We start from the raw sequence: 21,722 nt of genomic DNA, 5'->3' as shown, positions 1-21,722 counted from the left end.
CCCTCATTCACTCCCTCCCCTAGCTTGCAGCCCCCTCGCTTTCAGCTGTGCATTTTCGATGTAAAATGGCCTGAATATTAAATTTAGAAGGCTACGTCGACAGTCCAATTGTGGAATTACATGCAATAGCGAACCAACATTATAAACACACGCCTTAAAGTAGTCGGGCAGAAAGTTTTGTCAAGGCCGCAGCATGAAAACGTTACAAGCTAGCATGCTAACTTAGCAGCAGGTTAGCATGCTAGCTTGTAACGTTTTCATGCTGCCTCGTCCGCATCGTTAGCAGCGTAAAATGAAACAAATGGTGTCATAATTTCTTGTTGGAACATAGGAAATACTGTACAGTAGTACATGCACTTACCAAAAATGCTGTATTTGACGACTCAGGCAGCGTGAGTAGGACCGACTCGTTCGCCGCACTCCTGCTCGCACAGTGCAGCAGCCTGTTATGGTCAAGTTGATAAGTTGAGTCCTCAGCCTAAGTGTTTGCGCATGCGCGTTACAGCAGTACACGGCATCCTCTAATTTTACATAAATTCATTAAAATATCACCATTGCGATGTACTGGAAGCTTTCTATTAACAGCACAAAGCTCATATATGTCCATATTTATGATATTTTATGAAACATTAAATGCGTTGAAATTACGTTTTGTTTAGACGTAATTTCGCCTGCCTCATTTAGAGAAAAAACATCAATCTAATCAATACAATCTCTTTTGAGAGCTACAACGGAAATGATTATCAACCAAAATTAAACAAATACGTGTTTTGCGCCACGTTGATGTTGTAACCGCTTTTTAGACGGTTGAAAAGAGGTTGAAAAACGTTCAAACCTCATATCAACCTGGTTTCAACCGGAAATCAACGTTGAAATTACGGTTTGTGTTTGCTGGGAAGATATATAATAATAAATAATTAATATAATACATCCACGAGTATAACTAAATATCCCACTATTTTTTCCTCCTACTTCCCGATAAATAAATAATATAATAGGCTACATCCATGAGTAGGCCTATAACTAAATATCCAACTATTGTTTTTCTCCTACTTCCCGCTAGGTGTCGACGTCGACCTGTGACGTCTTTACCTCTGCGTTCCTACGGCAACGCACTGAAGCTTCCTCCAAGGGAATCATGGGAAACAACCCCTGGCTACTGGACCGGAGGGAGTTTCGAAATATTTAACAATTAGCTACGGTAATAACGTGTTATACCACCCTTAACTTACACTTTCCGATCCACCGATGATAGCGTAGCTTTACAGCCGAGCCATTGTATTTGACGTACCCGGGTTTGACTTTTTCGGGAGCCTTGTCCCTCGCTGTAAACAAAATTAGCTAGATGGCTAAAGCTAGTTAACGGTAATATTTACCACGGAAGAAAACACCACTATCACGGGAACATACAATGTAAACACGTTAGGCACCCGCTAACCCTATGGATTTATACCGCTTTGCTTATCTAGACTAGAGGGATCCTGTAACTTCAGCCCTTCCTGAATGCAGAACCACTGCGGGGGACTAATGCTGTCCGCTAAACATGGAGCTAAAGTTGGAGGTTGTTTTGTCATCCAGCATCAAAAGAAAGAAACCATGGCCGCGATTCTGCTGGCTTGGGCAGGTGAGGAGACTGAAGTGTTTAGCGATGTTTTTAACCAACGACGCCTCAACTTTTGCTATCCTTTGTCAGGAGAAAAGCCACTCACTCTGTGTTGTATCTTCTCAGGAGAAGGAGTCTGTGTTCCTGTTAGATGACAAACGGATCAGTGAGATCAACATGGTGTCTGGTCGCACCAAGAAAAGAACCCCCAAACTCCATCCTCTGCTCAGCAATGTGGTCACAATGGCTTCATCCTACAATGGTAAGTTTGATAACTTTCAAAGTATTCAAAAAATGTCATTTCAGGGCATACATTTACACTTGACTATTGTTTCTTATTCTTTTAGGCATGTGGCTTTGTGGACTCTTGGTCTCAGGGGAGCTCTTTCTGTGGAACAGGGATAAAGACTTGTTGAAGACTGTAGCAGCAGCCCCTGAAGTGGTCCACATAATTACTTCTGGTCAAGGTATGCACAGTATGTATACGTGGTATGCTCATCACCCATTTTCTTGAACCACTTAATGCATTCACTTTTGGAGAGTTGTATAAATACTTATGAAATATTTCATCCTGGATAATTAAATAACATCTCCGTTTTCTAAAATCTTTTGTTAATGTTATGCTGAAGTGGGTGATCTCAAATCTTAACTCACATAAGTGTGTGCGTGTTTTCATAGGAAATACCACCAGGTTGTCTCTCCAGGTTTCAGGAGATGGGATGCGTGTTCTGCTAGTAGCCATAACAGGTCAAGTCTTCCTATGGGAGTGTATGGATGTCCGGGATCTGACAGGACTACGAGATGGCATAGTCAAGGGACTATGGGCGCATATACAACCCCTTGAGGATACCATTCTGCCCTCCTCACAAGACAAAGAAGCATCTCAGCACACGATATTTGTGAAGACAGAGGTTTGTGCACATACTACGAGAAGGCCTGCATGTTTGATATATGTTTGTCCGTTTTTTATTTTATATAACCCTTATGTCTCAAGTCAATACATCTTTATGCAAACTCCTTCAGGCCATGGGTGATACTTGCTTATCAGCCCTTGTTTTCACATCTGGAAAGAACCTAATCCTCACCTGTCTGAAAATTCAATGGGAGGAAGGCCACATGAGAGTTGGGTGAGTGAGCAGGTCTATGCCACAGTCAGGACCCTCACAGGATATTTCAGTTGTAAAAAAAAGTATAAATTTCTCCTTTGCAGGTCTGTGGGCTTCAGCATTCAGTGGGCCACCAAGACATACCCCATGTCTTGTCTCACGCCCCCGTGCCAACCAGTGAAGTCAAGAGGGGCCTTGGTGACAGCGTTTTCCCCTGATGGCCGACTGTTAGCCATCGTCCTGAACCAGAGACAGCCAAAGGTGACGTCACCTTTTTCTTTTTCAGGGTCGATTCATTTGAAAACATAGAGAATGAATGAAATGAATTGAATCAAGTTTTTTTCAAATCAAAGTATTTTCTGTTTTCTGAAACCAGGCTTCACAGGTCCTGTATGTGAACACACAGAACTTTGTCTCAGTATCCAGCAGCCTTGGAGGATGTGGAAGTAAAAAAATGGAGATACCCTCCAAATACATAAGGTAGAATATGCATGAGTAAAATAGGAATGTGTATTGTGGCTGGTGTTATCGTCACTGTCAAGGTATAAGATGTGTGAAACCACTTTCAAATCATTGATGTGCAGTGTGTGTTTATGTAGAAAGGACCTTAACATATATTTTCCTTTAGGTCCTACTGGGTGGGAAGTATGAGCTGGTCACCTAGCGGCCTGTTCCTGGCTTGCGTTCTCAAGAGAGGCTCCCTACTGATGTTGACTCGCCTTGGTGGACTTCTCACTTTAACAAGCTCTGGTTGCAGTGTTGACTTGGGGCCGGCACAGTTCCTACCCCTTCACCCCCTTGTCACTTACCGGTACACATCTGAGACATTTTATTCTTCATCTATCACACCATGTTACAAGTTGTTTTTTTGTTTGAGCTGCTCTTTTCAGTTATTACCCCACCCCTCCTCTTTTACTGATTTCTACACTTTCATTTTCCAGCATTACAGTCTGTCGCCTATCATATTCCTTTATCTCAAGCATGATTGAAGTATAAACGCAGCATGAAATTTGATAATTTTACATCATTTTTGTCCTATTTGCTGTATGTAATGAAAGTTATTCTGTTTCTCCATCTGCTGTACTTTCTCACTACAGGCCGCCGCTGTCTGCAGGGAAAGGGGAGGCCTCTCTCTCCAGTTCCAGCTTGTCTGTGCGGGATGTCCTGAGGCAGCGATATTCTGTGACCTGGCACCCACGTCTGTTGTATCTCATTGTGTCTGATGGCTACATGGCCACAGTAATGCGGGTTCTGGATAGGCCTTCTCCTGCCATGTTGCTGAAAACACTTCTCAAGGACGTAAGCAAGGATCTTGAGAAGGCCAGCTGCAAACTGGATAAATCACAGGTGACAAACCAGACACTTCTCAAAGTGGGGCTTTCTTATGTCGCGTCAGCTTTTGCATGTACTTTCTTTAGAACTATTGTAACGGTACATATTTTCTCACTTTCTTTTTTTTTCAGATTCATGTGAAGGCCTGGTTGGAGTCCGTATCTTGTATGAGTCTTGTCGGCAGCCTTGAGACGCTCAATCCCATAGTTACGTGTGGCCCCAACACCACAGACTCTGTCTTTTCAGCAGCCACAGATGGAGCCACTGTGCCACTTTTCCTACAAGACAAGGGGACCCTGGGTGGAACTAAGGAGCTTCTTGAAAAAGTGCAGGTTGGTCACATGTTTTCTGCTAGCTAATTGTAGTATTAGATTTCTGTGTAAGAATGATTACCCTATATTGGTTTGTTTGTTTCTTTTCCTTTATTTCTTAACTTTGTTGTATATTTTGTGGGTATATACTTGAAAAAATGTACAAAGATGGAAAGAGATTGAAAATATTGTTTGTGGTTGTGAAGACAATGAAAGAAGCTTTGCAATAAAGTAATTAAAAAAAAAGAATAATGATCCTACTAATGTGCATGTAATTATACTGCACTGAGTTAGGATGCATCATGGTTGCTGTCTCTATGACTGGATTCACTAATGTCAGCTCTCTCTGACTTGTGCTTTGATTGTGTGGTCTAGACTTTCTTTGAGGATGACTCTGATTTGGATGGACCTCCTCCTGGTTCTCATATGGAGGATGGCGGCCGTTTGGAGTTCGCCTCAATGTTCGACACACTCCACGCGCAGGACACACACACACACACCGACGCTGGACTTTCCGTCGGTCTGGATTATGAAAAGGACTTTGTCGAAACAGAGAAGAAGACTCCTCTTCTTCACCGCGATCTTGGGAAAATCCGGAGTAAGCTGCTGACAGCCTGGGCCTTCGGCATGTCTCTAGGAAACGCTGTCGAACACAGAGCTCGTCTGCTGAAGCACACCCTCTATTGTGTGGTGCGATTTGCCGCTTTGCTCCATCTGATCCCCGGCTCCGTGGTCCACACGGGGAAAAAGAATAGCTCAGTTTCCGCTCGCCTCCTTCGCCTCGTCAAAGCCGTTCTATCTTTTCTCCCCTGGGATAGCACTCACTCAGATGGGCCGTGCTGCCTGGGGCTGGTGGTAGAGTTCAGTAAACGCCTGGTACGCCTCCTGTTGACCCCTCACCCTGAATTCTACCGGACCGGTCACTGTCAGCTCTCGTCTCAAAATCTATCCACCACCCTGCGTATCTTGCAGCTGATCTCTGATTCTCTTGACCACACCTACAGTCTACAGCTAAAAACGGCCTGGTGCTCTGCAGAGAAGGAATCTCTGTCTAAGCCTCCACAGCTCTGGCCTTCAGATGCGTACTGTGTTCCTCTGCTGCAAGAAGACAAGGAAATGACCCAAGGCTTGTTGCATAAGGCACAACCTGTTCCCCAGCGACCACCCAGCAGGTAGACATTGTCTCTTTTGGCTTTATACAAACACTATTAGCCAAAAGTTTTGACACACCTTCTCATTCAATGGTATTTCTTTATTTTTATTACTGTAAATTCATACTGAATACATCAAAACTATGAAGGAACACATGTGGAATTATGTAGCAAACACACAAAACTATTAATTAAAACAAAAGTGTTATCTGAGATGGTTTGGTTGGATGGTCAAGTTGGACCACAGTCTGAAGGAAAAACGTGCTCAGCACCTCATTCCATGTCGACCTCATGAAGCTGATGAGAGAAAGTCAAGAGTGTGCAAAGCTGTCATCAAATCAAAAGGTGGTTACTTCGAAAAATCTAAAATCTAAAACATGTTCAATGTGTGTTCCTTCATAGTTTTGATGTCTCTCGTATGAATCTACTGGAGAGTAATGAAAGTAATGGAAAAAAAAAAAATATATATATATATTTTATATATATTTAAAATCAATTTTAAATATATTTTATAGTTTTTTTTTCCCCCTTTTTTAACAAACAGGCATAAGACACACCAAAGGAAGACAAAACGTTTTTATTTTAGTGTATGTGTTAATGTTTTTGACCCAATAACTATTTGTTGTGTGAATGTCGGCCTTTCAAGAATGATGGTTTTCTCCTTTTGTGGCCAGATTGTTTGGAGTGTGGCAGTGGGTGTACCAGATCACCCAGCAGTATATGGAAGAACTGGAAAGCTTCAGAGGCTGTGATGGATGGGAAGAGGAACAGCAACAGTTGTCTTTCATCATGTCGCAGATCCAAACAGCTCTGCAGGCTACAGGAGAAAGGCTGGAGGAAGGCCCTGCTCTGCTGAGTTATCCAGGTCTGAAACAGATGGAGTATATAATGTTTTAATCATATGGAATGACATCAGGCCAAAACTCCAACTTAGCATGTCACTCCTCTCCCTGCAGGTGAACATCTTTTCCTGCGTGGCCACTATTCAAAAAGTGCTGATGCTTGGTGGGAACATATTTCTGATGAGAGTACCAAAAGTAAGAACCAGTGCTTCAGTGTTGCCGTTACAGTAAATCATATATGTCCACAGTCAGACTGAAATGGTGATCCTTTGTCTTTTTATTAGGTTCTGCTCGGAGCGTCTTCCAGGAGACACGGATTTGTCTGGCGCTGCTGTACAGTCTCTTGTCCCAGTACTGTCTGAGAGAAGCTCAGGAGTTGGGGGATCACATGGCTCGTCTAATACTGCACAGGGCAGGACACCAGAGACACAACACAGCCTGCATAACAGGTCAGCCACGGCCATTAACTCCTGTCTTTTAGATAGTTTTCATATGGATCAGTTTTTTTTTAACATTATTTTTTATTTCAGTTTAGTACGGACAATACAACTTGAGCAAATCTGAGATATTTTACATTAACTATAGAAACTGCCATACATTAAGAGATTACAAAAAACAAAAAAGGAAAGAACAAACAAGACAATCTGACAGGTAAAAAAAAAAAAAAAAAGATAAAATGAAATAGATAAACAAAACAAAATCGCATTTAGGGGGGGGGGAGGGTGGCCACTGATAAAAACTGTTACCTTATGCTACACAATGCCTTACGCTGTGGAGCATATGGCTCTATGGCTATAGTGTGATCTTTAGATAATCAGGAAAAGGTCCTCATATTTCATTGTAGTCACTTGTTGAACCAAAGAGTTTCTTATATTTTCAAATTTGAGAAAATGAAGTACATCTTTAACCCAATGTGTAAATGTTGGGGGTTTGCAGTCCTTCCATTGGATCACAATTAGCTGCCTGGCCAGGAGTGTGAGGAAAGTGATACTGTTTGATTGTAACTGAACAAGTGTAACCCCAAATAACCCAATTAAGGGGCTCATATGAATTAGTTTATGGAAAGAAGTTGTAAACAACTGACACCTCAATTTTCCACTATGTTGCCTTATTAATTGCCCTTATTTCTCAGTGATTATCCAACAAACATGTGGGAGTTACACACATGGCTTATTAACTCTGCCTTTGTCTTGAAGCAGACTCTCTTCCTTACCCGTGGCTCCCGACGGACCTTCACAGTGACGCAGCCTGTGCAGTGGTTCAGAGCCTGGGTAGATTCATGGCCTCTTACTTCACCAACCAACCCCTCTACATCCTGCCCCCTCACAATGTGGACATGCTACCTCCACTACATTTGCCACATGGTATGTTTCCAAAAATTATTTGTTAGTTAAAGGGACATTGTGTAACTTCTTTTGTTGTCTACTCACAAAAATCGCTTATTTCGTTCAAAGATTTGTGTTTCATTAAATAGTAATTACCCCCATTAACAATGAATGAATGAATTTGCCATTCATATATACATAGAGCTGGTAAGCTCAGTGCTGGCTGCTGTGTTGTGCCGCCATCTTTTACGTTCAGTGGCAGCGTGACCGTAGGTAACCACAGAAACTCACCGGAGGCACTGGAGCGATCGTTTCTGGGAGAAACGGTAGAGTACGTCTGCCCGATTCCATGTGAATGCAGCATAAAGAATACGATTGAGTTGGTTGCGATATACAACTGCACTGCAAGATGGGAGTAATTCCTACACAATGTCCCTTTAAAAAGATAATTTCTGCATTATTTGTTGATAATTTGGTAATATGTCTTTGCTCAGGCTCTAATGTTGGGCGCTTGGTGCCACTGTGCCAAGAGGAGGTGGCGACAGCAGTTCGACGGCAGCACCTGTCAGAAGTATGGACGGTGGACTACGCCCTGGATCTGCTCCTGCTGGGGGGGCTGCTTCCTGAGGCCGTGTGGTTGGCTTACCATCTCGGGGACTGGAAGACCGCAGTGTCTCTGAGTCAGGCCTATTCAAGCTATTGCACTGACCACTTTGCCTTTTCTCGGTCAGTGTGAAAGAAAGCCTACACTAGAATCAGTCTTAGTTACTGTTGGTCATCTGATTTCAAACCTTTATCACAGTTGTATTAATAAGTATGCTAATTACGTCTTTCCTGATAGACTGAGGAAGAGAGAGCTCCACCTCCCAGCAGCTTTGGAAGCAGAAAACATTTTTCAGTCTGAGTTGGAGTGTCTTCTCAGCAATAAGTCTGACTCCCATGAGCAGGGACACAAGGACGGTGACAAGAGCTTCACAGGTTTGTGAGATCTGACATAGAAGATACCTACAACATGCATAAACCTTTTCATCCAAATCTATATCTTGTCTCACTTCCTTTATCAGACCCACTGGAAGGAGAAGACTGGGATTTATTACAGGCTTCCATACAGGAGATTTTGAAAGCATCAGTCATGGCCGGAGTGAATGTTATGTCTTCACCCTTGTCTTCCTTGCTGGACAAAGCCAAAGATTTGTGTTCCTGCCTGCCTGCGTTGGTGCCAAATGGCCTGTATCTACCTTCCCCGCCTCTTTATTGCCCTCAGCCCTCAGCCAACACACAGGTACATGAAATAGAAGATCAGCTTGCCTTCCACCTATGTTTACATGTAAATTATATAATTAAATGTTGTTTGTGTGTGTGTCTCAGGACCCAATCGGGACAACATGGCAGTTCGCAGAAGTTGCATCTCGTCACAAAGTATCCAGGGTCCTCCAAAAATTACTTTTACTTCTGAGATCTGCCCGTTGTTGCCATCCTGCTGCTCAGTGGTACATCACCCAGCTGCGCCGTGCCAGGCATCTTCTGCACAAGGTACCTTACAGAGCTGCAGGGTTTAATAAAAATGATTGAATGTCCCTAATAATAAAATATGTGATATTTTTAATCTTAATGAAAGAAAGACATATTGTTTGTTGCATTTTTTTCTTATAATTACATGAATCACAAATTCAAAAATATTTTTTCCTTAGGGGACTGAACAAAAACATTCACACTTTTTCTGAATGCTAAAACCGGATGAAACTCGAAATAGTTGATGTTTGATGTTACAGCAAGTACATTAATTATCTGATGTTGGTTTCAGATTAAGAAGAAGTACTCATATCCAGCAGCTGCTGAAGAAGAGAGGGCTTTCCCAGAGGGCCTGATGAAGTTTGACACCCGCAGTGGCTTCTTCAGACGGGGGCCTAAGAAAGACGGTCACTTGGACCCTGATACCATCCAAACTATCAGTAAGATGGCACTGAAAGTAAAATGTGTGTGTCCTGATCCATAATCAGTTTTCAGATTGTACTTATATATATTTTTTTCTTCTAAGCTTATTTCAGGGAGCTGTGTAGTTTGTGCTGGATGCTACACGTCAGGGATCAACTCTCCATTTCCTGCAGGAAGTATCAGGCTGCCAGACAGCATGGCATAGATGAGCAGGTATTATTTTTCTGCCCGAGTGTTTCACATATTACTCTAACTTTACTGAGATGTAGATACTCAGTGAGTGTGTGTGTGTTGTGTTTTATAGATCCCTGTTGATTCAGAGGTGAGATCTAGCTGCATTGATGCTCTGCGCTGGGCCTGTCGTCTGCTGCCTTTCTGTCGTTACCTCAACGCTGAAGAGATTCTCCAGGACGTCCTGCTCAGCCTTGTGTCAGAACTGCCTCCTGTCTCTTTGGTGAAATTACTTTTTCTTGCCTTTTCTTACATAAGCAACACTTTATTAAAGTTAAACTCACTGACTTTCACTGAGAGCATTTCTCATCCCTGTCTTTTCTTCCTCTTAAGGTGGCAGACACACTGGTGCGAGCCTTCCCAGAGGAGGAAGAGTCTGTCAGAGTCCCGCTGAGAGAAAAGTATCACTCAGTGCTGCAGAGACTGAGGCAATGCAATGTCATCGGTATGAACACCTCTGTTACTTTGAAAAGCTATACAACAGTTAAATGAAACCCTTTCTGAACAGTGATGTGTTTAACTTAAATGATGGCAACATTTTATTATAGATTATTTTTTTGATTATTAGAATCTCTTGAGAATTTATGCCCATGATCAGGAATGTACAGGTCATTTGTGTCACTTGTCTTTATTCAATTTTTTTTAAATTTTTTTATAGACATGTATTAATTGAGTTTTAACAGTTTACAAAAATACATTTTAATACCTTTAACAAAGCATATAACAGTCAAACTATAAAAGAATCCACTCCCCCGACCCCAAAGGAAAAATAAATAGTTAAAGAAAAGACAGAACTAAAAACAAAACAAAACGCAAAACTGGATAACGACATGATGTAATCATACACAGCTTAGCATCACATGGTTAAGGTATCGACAGTTAGGGACACATCACCTTCAAATTACCAGAGTTTCTTCAACTTCACAAGAAAGGGATTCCAGATCTCTTTGAATTTGGCTGATTTCTTTTTCATTGTGTATGTAAACTTTTCAAGGACAAGGCATGTTGATACAGTAGTTTTCAGCAAAGAGAAATCAAGCGTCCAGCTTGTACTTAACATACTCGTCTTTATTCTATCTATTCTTCTCTAGATGGAGACAAAGATGAGATGGATGAGTTGATGATGATTCTGATCCAAGACAAGTACCGACAGAGGAGAAAACATCTGGGGCGTCTGCGGAGGCACTTGGCCGCCCCCGAGCTGCATCTGTGGGAGAAAGAGGAGGAAGAGGACGACAGAGGAAACAAACACGGGATGGCCGTGTTGAGGCAACTGTCGCTCGGTACAAGTCTGAGCACCAGCACATTGACCGATTACGGGTTTCCTCCAGTGTGCAGCGACGGAGACACAGCAGAGAACACATCTGAGGCGATCTCCCCAGAACAGCATTCCCGACCCATGACCAGGTAGTCGGTGTGAAGCAATAGCACTACTGTCGCTCTGAAGTTTCGTCTATGTTGTCGCTTATTTTGTCACTTTTTTTTCTTTCCTTCCAGGGACAAAAAGGGGAAGAAAGTAAGAGACAGGGAATATGTAAAGAAGACTGCTATAAAGATTGAAAGTGCCATTCAGGAGGAGACTCAGCCAAATGATGACAAGGGGGATGATAAAGTCTCCCTTCCAGTGGTCGGCACCAGGGAGTTTGAGCTTGAAGATGACGAGTATCTAAATTTCCTGGAGCTGTTTCTTAGCTACGTGCTAGAGAAGGATAGCGTCGATGGAGGGGTCGACTCGGGCAGCGAACTTCCTCTGTTGAAGGGATTCTCCTCCCAGCTGAGGGAGCGAGAGCTGCATTCTCTCACTTTTGACGTGCTCACAACTATTCACCGCCGTCAAAGAGACGGACACCACCCAGGGAGGAAACACTGCAGCAACGATCCTCCAGTGTTCAGGGCCGGGTGCTGCTACAAGCCCGTTAAACAAGGTGCGACACCTGAGCTACAAATGTCTTCTATCAGGAGTGAAGCTCCCATATCCAGAGCTAGTCTTTCTGTCAGCTCTCTTCCCGGGCTGAGAGCCGGCAGGCGGAAAGGTTTATTCGGACTCCGACAGCAAAGCAGTGTGACTTTAGCCCAGAGAATGAAAGGAGGCCACTCTGGTTCTGAAATGAACCCGAATCAAAGTGCCTTTCCCACGGGGCATCCATCAGAGAGCGTGATACTCGGCTCCTCGACTTCAGTGGAGGCGGTGACTGAACTGCAGCAAGGCCTCGACCCTAAATTAGAGGCTCAGTTTCCAGATCTGGGCAGGCTGCTGGAGTGGATGGTCCGCTGGGCCGACAGGAGGGCGCTGCTGGGACATCATGGCAAAAAGAAGAAAGAGAGGGGTGGAGGGGCTGGAGGAACAGCCGATGAAGGAGTAGTGATTCGCGTCAAAGCCTCGGCGCCTGCCGTCCTCACTTCCCTCAGCTTACTGGAGTGGAAGTACGCCGCTCTTCTCGGCTCAGACCACATCCAAGTCCCTGAAACACAGTGGACTGTTGCTCCTGTGCTGCGGCCTGACGTGGACACGAGGCTGGAGAGAGAGAGCAGCGTTGATACAGGCTACCCTGGGTCAGCCAACACTCCCATCATCGGCCTTGATCAAAATGTACAGCAAGGAGAAGAACTGTCCAAGTTAGTGATCTATGTTTTATTTTTAGTGCTTTACTGAACCAGTTGAATCTGGCTCACAAACACAGAAGAAGTTTGTATCAACAGGGCTCCAGACTAACTTTTTTTTACTAGGAGCACAGTGGCCCCTAATTTAAAATTTTAGGAGCGCAAGCAGAAAATTTAGGGGTGTAAATGAACTTGGAAAGCAAATATTCATATTTCCTTTTCATTCATTCCAGATTCTTTGAGTTACCCTTTCCATGTTTCACTAGTGTCAAAAAAAGAAAAGAAAAGGCAAATTTACTGGTTGCACATGCGCAAGTAGATGAAAAATTTACTTCCACTATCTTAAATTTTAGGGGCAAAATGTACTCATTTAGGGGCAACCTGGAGCCCTGATCAAGCCAGTTTATGCCAGAATGTAGTTGACCAAATGTCTTAATGTGGTCTGACAGATACCGTATGTTTCAGTCTATATGTAAAAACTGGGTTGTGTGTTGTCAGTGTGTGTATGAGGTTTATCAGAGTTTTTGAGATTTAGATATTTACTCAAGAAGCAAAAACTGGTATGTCACTATCATTGGGCATATGGTGGTATCACAGTAGCTGCAAAAGTAAATGTACATACATTGTAAATGTATTGTGGTTTTATTTTGTATTTATTGATTTGACAGTTAGTTTGTTTTCATTTTACTCATTCGTATGAAGAATCGACTGTATTTTTTATGCTATTTGTTTCCCTGCAGTGACTCTTGCACAGATGATCCAGAGGAACTGACATGTCACAGGACACCTCCTCCGAATGATCAGGATCAACTGACTTCTGATGCTCAGCGGGAACAATCCAGTTCACAAAAACCATCTCTGGATGACTTAGATGTTACCCCTGAAAAAGAAGGCATAATGCTAACTTATTGGATCGTACAAGCTGTTGGTTTGAAAAGCTTTATGAGAGAATAGTAATAGATGTGTTTCTTATTTTTCAGGCAAAAGTAGTGACAGTGAGGGATTTGAGGTGTCATCCTCTGTTTCCCACGGAAACATCTCTGAAAACATCTGCACACCTCAAACGGTGAATATTACCATTCAAGATTCTCATTCGTGGGTATCATCAAGGTTGTCAAAAAACAAACGGATATTATTTTTGTTCTTTGCAGAGTTTAAAACTTGCCGACCTGGATGTCTCAGAAAAAGATGAAGATACATTCAGTTCCACCTCCCTGTGAGTTTTTAATGTTATGCTTATTTCACTTATTTTTTCTGAGGAGAGCTGGTACTGCAGTGAGTCTGTGCCAAGACTATTATCTTTTCCAGTATTGCTTAACTCTTTTAGCCTCTGTGTTTTCTGCCATCCATAGAAGTCTACACGCTCCTCCTCACCCAGAGCCCCAAGCTCTTCCTATCGTCCAACCTGTGGCCTCCATTCACACAGAGCGCGCAGAGTCAACTGGAGTTCTGCTCCCCGATACACCTGTCGACCCTCCAAGCCTTCAGCCACAAAGCTCCGCAGCTGGCGCACCCACTGCTGCTTCTACAGCCCCCACTCAGCCATCGTCCAATCAGATTCCACCAATGAGACAGCAACTGGGCCAAGACTTACTTAGACTGGTTCAGGTAAGAATAGACTGACTGAAAGGAAAGGTTCATGCTTTGCTCTCTCTGATGACTAACTTGTGCCTGATGTGTCTCTGTTCTTTGTTGCAGAATGTCAACTATGTGAGCCTGATGGAGGTTTTGAGAGAATCATTTGCAAACCTGCAGATGGTCCAGCAGAGCTCTTCTCTGGCTCAGTCTAACATGAACTACTCACACCCAAATGTGCCACCATCTGATGTAACCAATTTCAACCCTCAACCAAATGCCTTACCTGTTCAAACCCCCGTTTCTGTGTCACAGCAGACACAGGCAAGTGTGCCAAGTTCAGGATTTAACAACCCTCACTTTAGTCAGGCCACTGCAAGTCTGTTTGCAAACCGGCCTGATGAGCAGAGCTCAGGGACTCCCTTTTTAACGGTCGACCAGCTTCAAATCACCAGGAATCTGCCCTCCACTTCCAGTGCAGGTGTAAATTATCAGGTAGCGGTCTAATGTATTGTTAAGTTGTTATATATTTTATTTAAGTGGTAAACTGTTTTGTCATAGTGAAATCAGGCTAAATACAGTTTTCCCTTTCTTTCGCCTTAGGAAATGCAGCCACTCTCTGTCCAGGCCGAGTCACCAGAGATCCAGTTTAAACAGAGCAAGAGGTTGATCCCATCCTCCCAGGGCCTCCTGGCCACTACTGACACCGGTCACACTATTGCTCCCAGTGCTCCCATGGCGCTGCCTTCTGATGGTAATATACAAAATGGCCAAGCTCCACTGGTCGTGGGACTCAAGTTACTTCATCTCCAGCGTCCTCCATTGCCCCATCAGAGTGCCACACACTGCCCTCCAGTTCGAGGGCATCAGACGCTGCACACTGCAAACCCTGCAGCCCTGGAGTCCCATCAGCCCAAGCTTAAACACAATCAGCAAGCCACGACACAGAGGGCAGAAGAAGGACAAAGAAACTGGTCTTCGGTTCCAAGAAGACAACTCAGTTTTAATCATCCACATGACTCAGCTCCCAGGAACTCACAAGCCCAGATTCAGACATCAGAGGGGTCCAGAGTGCAGGAGTTCCCGTTACTCCCTCCTGCTCTGCCAGCTCACACACCTGCATCAATGCAGGGTCCCTATCGGCTACACTATGAGCCTGTTTCACACAGCAACGTCACATTCCCAAAACTGCACTTACCATCTTCTTCTTGGCCCTCTAATGTCATCACAGCTCCACTGGGAGAGACACCTGTGATCAAGCTTCTGCGTATAGACTCTGCACCAAAAACGGCAAGCAACGGCTCTTACTTCATGATTGTTGAAATTTGGTGATGTGTAAATGAATTGCCTTGTAGTTGATGTACAGATATCTTTCTCTGCAACAGATTTTTCCCGTGGCAACTCCTTCGAACCAAATAACCCGTCTCATGTCCATGGAGGAGTTGACAAGTTCAGCGATTGGGAGGCAGAACATGGAAGAGTCTTCTTTGCGATTGGTCAGAGTGGATCGACCTACTGAAAACACCAGAGCAGCTACCACTCAGCCCAGCTCTAACTCCAGGCAAATCACAAGGCAAGGCAATCACATATATTTTTAGTGATGCTTTAGAGTTGTTTTTATGATTATGAGTATTTAACACACTGTGTTTCCTGTGTACTGTTTATAGGCAGAGGAGGAGAGCAGAGAAGGAGAGGAGGGCAAGAAAAACAGAGGTCACATTCAAACCAGATGAATCCATCATTCCTGCGCAAGAGGTTGAGAAATACCCATTTTAGTGAGAAGTATTTTCTACGGTTAATAATAATAAATTGTTATTTCACTATTGATTTGTTTTGCTATATCTGCAGCCAACTGTTGAGCCTGTAAATGAAGCGCCTCCAGTTGCAGAGAGCGTGATCCCTGGACCAGACTTTCCAATTCCTGTTGGTAAGTCTCAAATACCAGATACTGTGTATTCAGATGTTTTAGATCCCAAATTGAAAAGGTAACTAACTATATGCAGTATGTTACCAGTTAAAACAATGGTGGTTGATTTGTGGCACCAATAAAATAATAAAAATGGCAATGCTATTATGTAATAATAAATAAACAGTGATAATGACCAGTGTTTTGTTATATGTGGAAAATTCAAGAAAAACACGTACGGCTCAGTGGAGGAACCAAGATCTGCTTCCTTGCAGTTTTAAATTAAAAGTGATTTGATGAGGAGGTGGTGGCACAGAGCCCGTTTAATTGCCCAAACCTCAGTTTCTTTAATGGCTCAGCACAATCTGATGAAATACAGATGACTGCAATTTCTCTTGAGCTTTTTCCTGCCATATTTAGCTTCAAGATAATCAAAAAGGCAAAATGAAAATAAAGTGCATGAAGTAATCTCATTTGAATTAGCAATGAAATTAAAGTTCTATTTTTTGATAGCAATTTACCCAATGGCCTTTTTTGACTCATGTGTAGTGTAGCTTTTAATCAGACAAATGGGTGGATTACAAGAGTGTATTTACAGTTCTATCGATTGATCTGTTGTTTTTCTAACTGAACTTCAACTCCAAGGACTCTCTGACTCTTTGCTGACTGGTCAGAGATTATTGGACAGGGCCATGGCCACGTCAGCTGAGCTTCATGCCTATGCTTCCTCCTGTAAAAGACCCCCAGAGTGCCACGATGCTTTCACCAACACAGACCCAAGTGAGTGAGGATGTAGACTTCATTTTGCACAGTTACAGTGTTATCACACAATTTCTTTTTGATCAATTAGAAATAAAAAACATACATTAGATTATTAGATTAAACATAAATTACCTTTGTGTTCTACCTGCATGCAGTAAAAATATAATGGTTGTTTTAAGTTGTATGATTTTCAAAACCTAGATTCTAATCATGTATCATGTTGACTATTTGCCTGTCAGCTACTGCCCCTACACTTGTGGATAAAGCTGTGTCTGCTTCTGTGACTACTACAAGCCCTAAACGTAAGTTGATCTGAATTTGTGTGTAGAAGAACAACATACTGCTTTTTTATTGATATAATGATGTGTGTTTTCTCCATGCAGCACAAAGTTCGCAGAATTTACGTCTCGTTCAAGACACAGGGGAGACTCCAAAGAAAGCAGAGAGGATTTTGGTAAGAAGCAAGAAAAGAAGGTGGACTCTACTTATGAAGCTATTTATGGCTTGTGCATAGCCCCTTTTAGCAAAACTGACACCTTCCTATGCAATCATTTGGAATTTGAACTGGCATATTATTTTCAAATAGCAAGGTTATAAACTGACTATGATCTCCGTTTTTAATATGTATGCAGACTTGTACCTTTTTATGTTAACCTTGCATTGTAGTCATCATAATCAATGGATATTGTCAAATACTCCCCTGCATTTGTCTGTTTTTTTTCAGGATCAACATGGCCACCAGTTCATTAGTGTCTTAGATTTGGAGGACAAAGCTCTGCACCATGATTTGCCGCTGTGTCTCAGCCCCGTACCACAGAGTGTTCCTCCCATCCGTGCTCCTTCACCTACCTCTGCTGACCTTCATGCTCTTGCATCTGCTGTTATTACAAGTGCTGTGACTGCTGCTGCTGAGGACGAGGATCCAACACCCACAACTCTCCCAGGTCTTTATTTTGATGGTCTTATACATTTATGTCTTTATAATTAATATAATCAGACCTGTGGTGAAGCACAACACTATTGGTAAAATGTGATCCAAATATGTGTTGTACTGTGTTCTGTAGATATCCCTGTGGATACTCCATCAGTCAGCCACATTGAGCCCAGTACAGATCCCAAGAGAATCACTCCACAAGACATTGCAGATCCATCTGAATCAGAGATCTGTCGAGCCATAAGGATGCAGAGCGTCAGACCTCCTGGAGTGTCGTCCTCACCTCCTACAGCCTGGTTCTCTTCTCGCCTCTCGGAGATGGACGTCCAGTTGGCTGCGCTACAGAACATTGCAGATCATCTTGAGATGGACTTTTCCAACTCCAGGATGGTACTGTTATTACATGAACATGCTGTTTTGTCTTCATTCTGCCTATACTTTACTGCTTATACAAACCGGACTGTCTGACAAATATTTAATTGTTTTACTTTGTCTTTGTGTAGCTGGTGAACACCATTGAAAAACTCACTCCTGTCCTGGCTCCTGAGATGAAGAGTAACATGGCAGGGAAAAAAACTGTCAGACTGACTGTCCCACGTGAAGGTCTGTCTCTGAACACTTTGTCTTGATTGAAAGTTAAAATTGCATTGTATTTACTTTATATTACAAAACTGAGAGGCAAAAGTTGCAACTTTAACAAATTACATGGTAACACTGTTTAAAGACCCTCTATAAGCCTCTGTTTATATTCTTTGTCTCTAACAGCCTGGACATCACGATCTGACTTTGTGATGGAGCGAAATGCCTGTGAAGAGGAAAATCAGTATCACAAACATCTTCAAAGTGACTCTCGCTCTCCAGAAAGAAGTCCTCGTAGTCCCAGAGCTGGTCCTTCTTACCTTCACACCCCTCCAAGTAAAGATGCAATTTATTCAAATGTTTTCTGGAAAAATTTACTGCATTAAACAACTTACTTACTAATATTGAAGTTAAAAACAATGCAGACTGCTCTTTTTCCAGATATGACACAATAACATACCTGAATAGGAACTGGAAAAAAGAGAGGACAGTATTTTCAAGTTTTATGGGAAATGGGATTACTTGATTTTAACAACTCTAGAAAATCTCAAGTCTTCAAGTCAGCTGTTGCAGTGTTTGACTTCACAGTGATTTCAGATGGATCACAGTACTGTTGTAATGTCAGAAGTTATTATTTCATGTGTTTTATGTCTATGTTTCTCCCACAGAAATGAAAGATCAGCTGAGTGAAGCATCTGGGATATCTCACTTGTAAGTTTTGAATTTAATCTGAAATGTTGTAGCCATATGGTGACTTCCATTATCAGTTATGTTCCATTTCAAATACTCTGCCCACTCTCTAGATGGGAAGATGAGACTCTGGGTCAGTCTGGGCTATTGGATACAGCAGAAATCTTAGACGAGTTGGTAAAGGAAGGGTATTTGTCGCTGACCGACCTGGATTTGTCCACTTCACACACTGCACACTATAACAGGTATGCTGCCTATGAAAACTTACTGCTGAACAAATTACTGCTTAAACAAGGACGAGTTTTATTGAGCTGAAAAGTAGTGTGACCCAAAGCAGGCAGCAGCAGAGTAGCCGGATGTCGCAGAGAAGCGCCCTTCCAGAAGCAGAGAGGCGAGAGCTGAGGATCTGGATGAGAAGGAAACAGAGGGAAAGACTGGCTGCTTATCAAAAACACAGAGAAAGCCTGAGGGAGAGGGAGCGCAAACCTTTTACTCCATCTGGAAAAGTGGTAAGATGTGATTATATGTTTTTTATTCCATTGTATGGTATGTTTTTTAGCATTACATCAACATTGTCGTTCACCGACTACACCCTCTTCTGCCATAGAAATCAACAAACGGAAATCAAGCAACCGTTTGGAGAACCAGAGAGGAAAAAGAAAAGTATGTACCTGCTTGCTTTGCATTACGCTGGAGACAAGCTTGTGTAGGAATATTATAACAGCTATTTGCATTTGGTTTGATAGGTTCATGCTTCTGGAGCAATACAACAGGAGGACCCTTGAAGCTTGTTCTTTGGCCAGTGACTTCCCCACCACCGCTCAGCAGCCTGAAGGTCCTCCATTGTCTTCCACCATGCGGCCAACCTCCACTCCACTCCCTGGTCACACTCACAGGTACCATCTGGCACAGTAATATGATCAGACTCTTGTCTCATTAAATAATAATTGCACTTGGATATAGCATTCAAACAAATCATTAATTATTCCACAATGATCACGATACATACCCACTTCATCTTTATTTTGCTTGTTCATATGAAACTCCTAGAATGGTCTAGGTTTGGTAATGGGAGTAATATCATTTTTTTTAGGCCTTACAGTGCACCTGCAATTGATAAAAGAAGTCTTAAGTCCCAGTCGGGACAAACTCAGCTCCACCTTCGTCCAAGGACTGCAGAGGTGCAGGGGCGGCCTTTGGAGGATTATGGCAGGAGACTGGGGCTGCATAGACCAGGTACTGTAATGAGATTATCTAAAACTGATTTATCAGCTGTAAAGATCCCTTAAAACTTTTTTTCTACTTACAGTAATGCCATGAAAGAAAATATTAAATCAGACAAAATGTTCCGCTTTGGTTTTTGCTATTAGTTACTTCTCTGCCAAGGGACCGTCTGTCTCAGGTGACCAGACGTGGCATGATTACTGAAACAAAAAGCCACAGAGACGGCCAAAGTGAGGAACAGCAGAGAAAGACACGGATGAACAAAAGTCCCTCAGGGGGGACTGAAAGAGGAGCCCAGAGGGAAAGGACGAAGACCGAAGACAGAGCAGAGGGGAATCCTTGGGGGCCCAATTCAGACCTGGAGGAGTCAGAGTCTAACATGGTGAGAAACACATATTTCTAATTATCTTATATCACACATGAATAACTTTTTGTTGACAGATGATTTGGTCTAGTTCCCACTTCCCAGTGTCTGAAGATTTGGTTGAATTTCCACTTTCTTACATTTTTATACTCTTGTTAGGTTTTGGCTGGGCTGTTGGATGAGCAGGATGATGGTGCCAGAGCTGCTGCGTCAGGGATGGACTGGCTGGACAACCTATCGGAGAGCGCCAGCAGCAGCCTCAGCAAAATAGACTGGGCTGCTATTGAGAGGATGGTGGCTGCCGAGGAAGGTTGAGCTTCAGTGGAAACAACGGCAGTGCCATGTTGATGATGAAGTCGATGGTATATTACTGAAAAAAAACGTTCCAAGATTGTATGTGCCTTTTAAATGTACTGTAAATCAGAAACATGGTAAAATGCAAATTTTGAATGTAGGTAATAGATAAAATCAATGATTTGGATACAACTTAGTGATATTAAATATTTACTAAATATATTTGTAAAAAAGGCCTTAAACATATTATATGTAATGTAATCACTTTCAGTTCGTGATGTTTTGTTTGTTTGTTTTTAATGTAGATTTGTGCCATTTGTGTGTATATGCTAAGTTTTCTAGTTTTATAATTTATTTTTCTACAGACTTGGCGAATAAATATCTTAATAAAAACATGAAAGTTTGGATTTGAATATAATAGGAAATAGCAGTTTCCCCTTTAATACAATTTCATATCCTGGCCAGTAGGTGTAGCAATGTTACTGTAATATGAAGCAACATGAAATTAGCCATTTAGGCAGAGATGGACAGAGTACTCGACCCCAGTACTTGAGTACAAATACTACTGGTCAAAATTTACTCTGTTACAAGTAAAAGTAGCTCAGTCGACATGTTACTCGAATAAGAGTAAAAAAGTACTTGCTTTTAAAGGTACTTAAGTATCCAAAAGTACATGCTTTTAAATTTACTTAAAGTAAAAGTAAGAGTAAATTTCTTATTTTTCACATCAATGAATTACTATAATTTTTTCTAAATGAATTTAAGGACCTTTTAACTCTTGTTTCTCAGAACTTTGGCAGTATCCTTATGGGGAGGGATGACGTATTTCCGCTTTTCCCACTGGAGAGTGTGCACTGTGATAGGTTTCCTTCTTTGACAAACACAGCTTGTGTCCAATAGTATTTTAGAAAAAAAAAAAAAAAGAGCAGATCTGAAAGTAACAAGTACTTTTCAGCC

The 21,722-nt window shown here is 42.4% G+C and overlaps 2 protein-coding genes across 2 annotated transcripts in view; one reads left to right on the top strand and one right to left on the bottom strand.

Annotated features, from left to right (window-relative positions):
- zmat5 (zinc finger, matrin-type 5) overlaps window positions 1-21,722 on the bottom strand; it is a 346,127-nt gene that overhangs the window by 91,667 nt on the left and 232,738 nt on the right. The window lies entirely within an intron of this gene.
- cplane1 (ciliogenesis and planar polarity effector 1) lies at window positions 1,414-20,956 on the top strand. The gene is made up of 48 exons (XM_083984019.1): window positions 1,414-1,624; window positions 1,730-1,865; window positions 1,951-2,079; window positions 2,282-2,514; window positions 2,627-2,730; window positions 2,814-2,970; window positions 3,086-3,189; window positions 3,338-3,520; window positions 3,807-4,056; window positions 4,173-4,373; window positions 4,728-5,524; window positions 6,178-6,368; window positions 6,460-6,540; window positions 6,630-6,794; window positions 7,542-7,709; window positions 8,165-8,396; window positions 8,512-8,648; window positions 8,735-8,952; window positions 9,039-9,203; window positions 9,475-9,622; window positions 9,709-9,818; window positions 9,910-10,059; window positions 10,170-10,281; window positions 10,928-11,243; window positions 11,334-12,452; window positions 13,178-13,329; window positions 13,418-13,503; window positions 13,589-13,653; window positions 13,790-14,045; window positions 14,136-14,507; window positions 14,616-15,340; window positions 15,680-15,767; window positions 15,861-15,939; window positions 16,564-16,698; window positions 16,920-16,982; window positions 17,064-17,134; window positions 17,405-17,624; window positions 17,745-18,004; window positions 18,118-18,217; window positions 18,380-18,529; window positions 18,862-18,904; window positions 18,997-19,128; window positions 19,206-19,392; window positions 19,491-19,546; window positions 19,630-19,779; window positions 19,977-20,119; window positions 20,254-20,489; window positions 20,631-20,956. Exons 1-48 carry the CDS (start codon window positions 1,544-1,546, stop codon window positions 20,784-20,786), a joined length of 9,612 nt encoding a protein of 3,203 aa, XP_083840145.1. The 5' UTR covers window positions 1,414-1,543; the 3' UTR covers window positions 20,787-20,956.

The sequence above is a fragment of the Trachurus trachurus genome, assembly GCF_905171665.1.
Source record: "Trachurus trachurus genome assembly, chromosome: 12".
NCBI lineage: Eukaryota > Metazoa > Chordata > Actinopteri > Carangiformes > Carangidae > Trachurus > Trachurus trachurus.
The sequence above is the reverse complement of the archived record's forward strand: the minus strand, read 5'-3'. Positions and strand labels throughout refer to the sequence as shown.

Bases quoted from the DNA above. Each gene is read 5' to 3' on its own strand.
- cplane1 (XM_083984019.1), top strand. From the start codon at position 1,544: ATGGAGCTAAAGTTGGAGGTTGTTTTGTCATCCAGCATCAAAAGAAAG. The intron at 4,374-4,727 runs GTTGGTCACATG...TGTGTGGTCTAG, and splicing joins AGCTTCTTGAAAAAGTGCAG to ACTTTCTTTGAGGATGACTC. The intron at 16,699-16,919 runs GTGAGTGAGGAT...TTTGCCTGTCAG, and splicing joins TTTCACCAACACAGACCCAA to CTACTGCCCCTACACTTGTG.